Source organism: Amblyraja radiata, chromosome 14, assembly GCF_010909765.2.
Source record: "Amblyraja radiata isolate CabotCenter1 chromosome 14, sAmbRad1.1.pri, whole genome shotgun sequence".
Taxonomy (NCBI): domain Eukaryota; kingdom Metazoa; phylum Chordata; class Chondrichthyes; order Rajiformes; family Rajidae; genus Amblyraja; species Amblyraja radiata.
In genome coordinates, this window is record NC_045969.1 from 27,544,982 (window position 1) to 27,552,231 (window position 7,250).

General features: G+C 37.8%; 1 protein-coding gene across 5 annotated transcripts in view; it reads right to left on the bottom strand.

Moving 5' to 3' along the window:
- Window positions 1–7,250, bottom strand: part of dgkh (diacylglycerol kinase eta) — a 285,492-nt gene continuing 278,242 nt past the window's right edge. For all 5 annotated transcript variants that reach the window (XM_033032903.1, XM_033032904.1, XM_033032905.1 and 2 more), the window contains one exon: window positions 1–5,572. In XM_033032903.1, coding sequence (XP_032888794.1) covers window positions 5,483–5,572 — 90 coding nt within the window. In that variant the 3' untranslated portion in view covers window positions 1–5,482. The remainder of the gene's footprint in view (window positions 5,573–7,250) is intronic.

The window sequence follows — 7,250 nt, forward strand, 5'->3', positions numbered from 1 at the left end:
CTCAAGGGTTATACCGTTATTGATGAAGAACTGCTCTCTACTTTCTGCCTTAAGATAATTTCGTATCAACATTACCACTGTCCTTTTAGTTAACAAATCCATTATAAGAAACTTTATGAAATGCCTTCTGAAAAATATATGCAGCCACAAAATCATTAGTTCATTAACTCTATTGGTGTTTTCGCCAAAGTTCAGTTGTTTATCATGTATCCATCATCAGCACTAGTGTCTGTGAACATTAATTTTGGCCTGGATTACACGTTCTGAAAATATCCCTTTGATTAATCTCTCCCATTCTTAATCCCTCCTTGACCCAATCAATTCCGTTCCATTCCAATGGGCCATGTGATATTTTTATCCTTTGAGCATTGCTTGCTATTCAAGTACACTCATCTTTATCCAATCTGAGTAGGAACTGTAACTGCTGTTCAATCAGTTTCTGGAAATGCTCACAGAATAATATTACAACATTTCTTTTGTTGCTGGAGTATGCAGATACTCTGAATACGTTTTCTATGCATAACTACCACAGGTGGGATAAAATCCAGGAAAATCCTGGAAAGAAATATACTAGACAAAACCACTACAGGATTTAGTGATACTAGAAGTCTTGATAACAGAGATGCTTGAGATATCAGATTCTACTGTTTACCTGGCACACTGCTCGTGCCACCTTTATATTTTCCTTTGGAAGGGCAACTTGGGGATGTCAAGCTTGCCTTGGCTTTAATTTCTTAAATTGTCATGTTTCCCACCTTGCGTAAACTGCCCTCTACAGCAGTTTAGTTAATCTAGTGCAATGAGATGTGTCTTGGAGATGCAGAAGCCTATGATCTCGAATGAACCAATGCAGGAAGATGATTTTTGGTGTGAAATACTGAAGGAGGGTGGTGAATGGTGTCACATTTTGTATTCTCAGTTATTACACTGTCCAACAGCATTGTGACTGGTGTTAGAGTGCTGGGTTCTGCACTATGCTGTGCTATCTATTTAAGGGATGGCTAGAGGAGGTTCAGCACTTGTTCACACAAGATTAAAAATTATGCTTTTCTTCAGAAGCTCTTCCTTCAGGCAAAGAAAGAGACCATTTGGTCCAAGCATATTTCAGTCTTTACTCTATTCAACTTAGTATCTAATAGCTGGGACATTCCTTTGCACCACTATTAACCTATTTACGGTTACTGCTCTCAGTGACAGCTGTAAAAAAAATCAAAGTCAAGTTCTGCTGATCCAGCAGGATCTCCCAGAGATTGCTAGGTGGAATCCTCTGTGGCAAGATCTTGTTCTGCAGAATGAGCTTTTGCATTGTAGTGGGATTACTACAGGTGGTCAAAACTAACTTTGTGTGCAAAAGGCCCTCAGACAACCAGCAAAATCAAAACCCTTGTTCAAGCCCTGCCAAATCTATCGAAAGGTCTTGGAAACGTTCCAAATTTGAAAACATAAAAATAATCACAATAAAAGCTAAAGGCACCTTAATAAAAGGTATAAATACTGTAAAACACTTGAAAAGACTCCCTAACATTTTAAATAATCAAAATCACCAACTCATCACTTAGAAAGATTAAAAAAGAGTAAACCTAAACCTAGAACCTTGCTAAAAACAGATCTCATGCTCTCCCTTCCATTTAAACACCAGTGGCCACTCTTCACACCCAGTGCAGGATTGTTTTGTGCGTGCAAGTATAAGGCATTTAGAGCAAGTCTGTGCGTCTACACTGCACCTGACACCATCATCAGAATGCAACTTGCTGCCACTGATAGCAACTGAGAGCAACTGCTAGCTTTCCAATTGAAATGTAGAAACTGCTAACAATTAATATCCTGGCATTTCTGCACAAAATCTGTATCTACGTTCTTAGGAAACTTCTGATTCAACTATATACACATAAGAGTGCTGAATTAACAATGTACTGTAGAGCCTTGCACACTGTACATGACATTCTCTATCAGATTTCAGGAATATTTTTTGCAAATAAATGCAGGTTTTGCTGCCCATATTCAACTTTAATATACAAACAAGAGCATATTGTGCAATCTCTAGATTGCAACAACCACTCTCTATTTCATGATTCAAAGCTACTGTTAACAGCTCCAACCTGCCTTTTTCCCCACCTCCTCCCAATTTCTGCCCTGTGGAAGACCAAGTCTCTGTCTCTCCTGTAAATTTCAGTATCACTGGATGTACAACTAATTCATCGTTACCACTACTATGGGCCCAATTGCTACTAAGTATGGATAACCTGATAATGGTTTAAGATCTTGGCCTTGTCGACAGTTCATAATCAAGTAATCTGATGATGGTAAAGAGCACAAGGAACAAGAGATTTCCTTTGAATACGATACAAATCTAGAAAAGGGCTAAACAGCTCAAATAATTTCAGGCATATGCTTTGCATTGCATTTTGTGAGAACAGAGCGAGCTCTTTTGTCAGACTGTGCAGGAGACCCAAAAAAGGGAATTAATTTTACATGCCAGTATGAGCAAATAGCATTTACAATTCATTCATGGGGAAAGGATTTTGAACATAGGTGGAATTAAATGACTGAGCATTAAGACCGATATTCATCCCTATTCAGTTTCCTATTTTCCTTCATATATATAAATTCTATACAAGTACAACACCTTTCAAAGAGAGCAGCACACATAATTAAATATAGTGATGCAGGTCAACGATATATGTTAACGCACAATGCAATTACGCTTTGTGGGCAGATTAATCAAGATTGAAATAAGGATTTGTTATTCTTGTTGCAAAACAAATTGACCACTCTGCGAGTTGGATTACGTTAACGACCAAAGACTTGGTCTCTCTGGTCCAGCTTGTGTCTCTGAACCATGTTTGCTCTTTCCGGGTAAAAAAATTCAATAAAATTCCAAAGCCAGTATTGCAAGATGATCTTATTGCACATTTGTGGAAATGTAAATAATGGACAAAACTACTGCTATCATTAACATACAAAATGGCTTCAGGGAAGTGTAAGAGAAAAACTGATGCTTAGGATTGGGAAGACAATTTCAGATGCAAGGGCCTCAACTGTTAAATATAAACAAAAACTGCAGATGCTGAAAGTCCAAAGTGAAAACAGAAAATGCTGGAAATACTGAGTAGGTCAGAACCACCCATGCGAATAAGAATAATGTTAACGTTTCTGGTCGAAGACCCATCATCAAAAGGTACGTTGCTTATGATGGAACAAAGGGAAGAGTGGAATGGGCATTGAGAAGACATCAATCAATCAAATAGCTAGGGTATGATGGTAACAATGGGTGTTACAAAGATAGAAAAAATAATCTAAAGAAAAGAATGGAAATTTTAAATTTCAGATGTTGATTTAGCAAAAACAGAGTGAAATTTAGCACAAAATTACAATTTTGGAGGCCATTTAATAAAATCAAGTCAAATGGTTTCAGTGGAAGAACTGAGGTGGAGTTGGCATTGAGGTGTAAATTGGAGATGTAAAATGTTGGTCTTTGTGGTGAAAAATCAGAAACTCAAGTCAGAGTCAAATGGGATGTTGGGGCTATAAAGCATTACATTCTTCTAGAGAAGATAGTCAAGGTTGGCGGATGGAAACAATGGTTTTGGCCGTTTTAATATTAACCAGGCATATGTGTGGGCTCATCGGAGACTTGACCTTGGGCAGGCAGTCTGCTGATACAGACATTTTGAATGAGGTGGGAGAATGGTACAGCTGAGTGTTATTGATTTGTGGAAGAATTTGAAAACATAGAACAAAGAAAAGGTACAGTACAGGAACAGGCCCTTCTGCCCACAAAGTATGCATTGAACATGATTTCAAGATAAACTAATCTCATCTGCTTGCACATGTCCATACCCCTTTATTCTCTGCATTTCCATGTGCCTATCTGAATGGCTCTTCAGGAAGGTTGAAAATTATAATGAAAATAAGAACAACGATGAAAATGAAGATCCAGTAGTAAGTTTCATAGAATTATATTCTAATGCTTTTAGATTTAAGATAATTGACAAAAAAGTGGAAGATGAAAGAACTTTCTCTTTTCAACTAACTGTGATTCAATAATGTTAGCTGAAACGGGAGAAGATATATATATAAAAGAACAACTTTCAAATGGCAACTTAATATGCATTAAAAAAAAATTTTTAAATAGATAAGGGGAACCAATTGGATGGTTCTGTCAAAGAGGTAGTACAGATACAATGGACTGAGTGGTCACCTTCTGTGCTGTGGAATTCCAATTGCACAAGTCCGCACAGGTTGAATCAGGCCTCCTTGTGGTTTTGTTAAATATTTCCATTCTTTTCTATTCAGCAGAGGTTCACAAAGAACTCAGAAGTTTAAATAGCTGTGGCTCACCCAGAAATATGGTATCTTGGTGTTTGGGGGAGGAGGGAGGGCAGGGGCCTGTGTGGCTAAGGTCAAAAATGTGATCATTGCTTTTCATGCCCATTAAATTCCAGAATTATGTATTGCCAGTGAACTTTTACACACTTGTGTACACACACATGTGCATACATACACATTCACAAACTCACATAATGTAAAAAATACATCCATCACAGAGATAATTGTGATGAGTACTACCCTGTCACCAACACTCCTGTTCATCATTAATCATACAGTCACTGAATTACCCGCAAACGAGCAAGCGGGTTGTCTGCCAGTGTCTGAATAAGGCGGCATAACTCCTATGAACCAGTCCTTGTCAAAGAAATGTGCTCATGCAAAGTTTAACACAGAGCAGCAGAAACAACTTTTCATTCACAAACACTTCAGTAGTAATAAGTTACGGACTATTAAACAAATATAAAACTTGTTCAAGTGTTTCTCTTTTAAAAAGCATTAGGCATATATCATGCAATCCTAGAAAGAGTTCAAGCAGGCACACCATGCGGGAGAATTTACATGCATGCTACACTGCATGTGTTTCCTGCTTCAGTCTAAATTAAGCTCCTTGGCCATCAAGTGATATGTTCCACAGACCATATTCATAGGACAAGAAATACTGATAACAAGTCCACTCCAAAAAAACGTATAGGATACAAATCAATACTGCCTTCTAAAGAAATTAAAGGCAATTGTCTGCATTAAATCGATATGTAAAGCGAAAACAAAAACAAGCCATTTTTGGATCTACGGCCCTCGCGGAAGGAAGTCCTGAAATATTATGCACCTGTAGTTGCCATTTTGCAGCATCCTTGAATCCAGGAGGGTTACGCAAGTTTACCAATGCATAATAGGACTTGTCATGTTAACAATCTAAAATGGCTGTGGAGGGTTAATTGCATTGGCACACAACCCTCAAATTAATTCACAACAGTTTAAGGTTAGAAAATAACACATTAATCGAAGCAAACGCCTGAACATTGCACCCCGTGACAGCTGTGAGGTCATAAATCCTGCTGAGCGTAAAGGCAGCAGAAAGTCATACAACTGTGGGACTTGTAAGTGAAGTCCAAACAACGCTCCCCTATTTTCTGAAATAGCACCAGAACAGCTACACCTCTGGCATGGAAATGTTTTTGCCAAGATCCTTAATTCCCTGGAGAATTCGCTTCATGTGGCCCACTTTCGTTATCCCCAGATCCTGAAAAATATTAAAGAATAAACAAATTCATTAGCATTGTTAACTCTTTGTTACAATTCATATTTTATCAGCAACCCACAACACACGCATGCCAGCTAACTGGTTGACCAGAGTAAAATATCAGTACCATGGACAGCAAGGACAACTTTGGACTGATTAGTAGTATCTAAATGCCTTATCTTTGTGGAACTCTTCAATAGAGTTCACATTCCACCTGTAATCAGTTACTTTCCAAGGAAATCACAATGCTGGGCTTGGAATCTTTAATTTGCATGTTTATGATAAACTTATCAGTACGTAAAGAAATGATTACCACTACCAACATCAGAACATTAAGAGACGGAAGGGTTGAATATATTTCTACAGCCGCTTTCACATTCAAATTATAAATACTGTTGTGATGTACGAAACGCAGCAGAGAATATGTGCACAGCAAGTTCCCACAAGCAGTAAATCAAAAAGGATTGGGTTTGAATTGCACTCTAAGCATTTAAACACAGAAATCTAAGCGCACCAGATAACCTATTTCAGGCAATGATGGGTAAGAGATAAATATTGTACTCATGCAACTGAGAGCAGTGCTATCTTCTAAACAATGTCACAGGTTTAATAGATAATACCTCCAACAGTATAACACTTCCTCATTGCTGCACTTAGATTTCTGTGTTTAAATGCTTGGAGTGCAATTCAAACCCAATCCTTTTTGATTCAAACATCAGAATTACATGAATGAGTAACACAATCGAAAATGGCCACTGAGTGTTACTTGCATTGGCATAAAGACTGCAGTAAAATTCAAATATCGTTTAAGATTAGACAATAAATACTTTTACAAAAGAAAAATGTGATTATCGAAATTCTATAATTTGGATCTGGCCAAGCAGAAAATTTGCAATACTATTGTGTTGTAAGCAGAAACCATTACACTGTACAGGTAGGTAGAAGCAAGGAACTGCAGATGCCGGTTTACACAAAATGACACAAAGTGCTGGAGTAATTCAGCGGGTCAGGCAGCATCTGTGGGGAACGTTGATAGGTGACGTTTTGGGTTGGGACCCTTCTTCAGACCCTTCCTCACTCCAAAGTAAAAGGTTCACTCCAAGCATTAAAGAAACAATTTAAACTGGTGTGATTCAGTGTTCTGTTGCCAGTGAAGTAGCAGAGATGCCAATTTCAGCTACTGTATGTTTAATAATTGGCTTAGATTCTTGTAGAGATGAATATTAAAGTTTTAATGGCAGACTTGAAGGTCCAGTGCCCCGATTAACATTCCCTTGCTAAAATCAGATTAGCACGAATGTTATTTGCAGGATCTCATTATGCATAGAATGGTTGCTGCTGTTCCCAGATAACATGTGAGGCGATGCAGAATATTCATTCTTTCTTAGAGACAAGGAAGGGACCATATAAATACATTCAGTCAAACCTTGCTGGTGCTGGCCATGGTACAGTTTGCTCTGTTACTCAGATTGTATTACCCTCACTCCTTACCTCAAAAACAATTTTGCATTGTAACTAAAACAAAATTTAAAAAAAAGATTCCAAATATCTAAAATATAAATCAAAAATGCTAGAAATCAACATTCACTGCACCAGCATACTCACTTACCTGACTGAACCTGATCTCACACTTAATAACTTTTCCTTCAACTCCAAACATTTTCTTCAAGTCATAGGT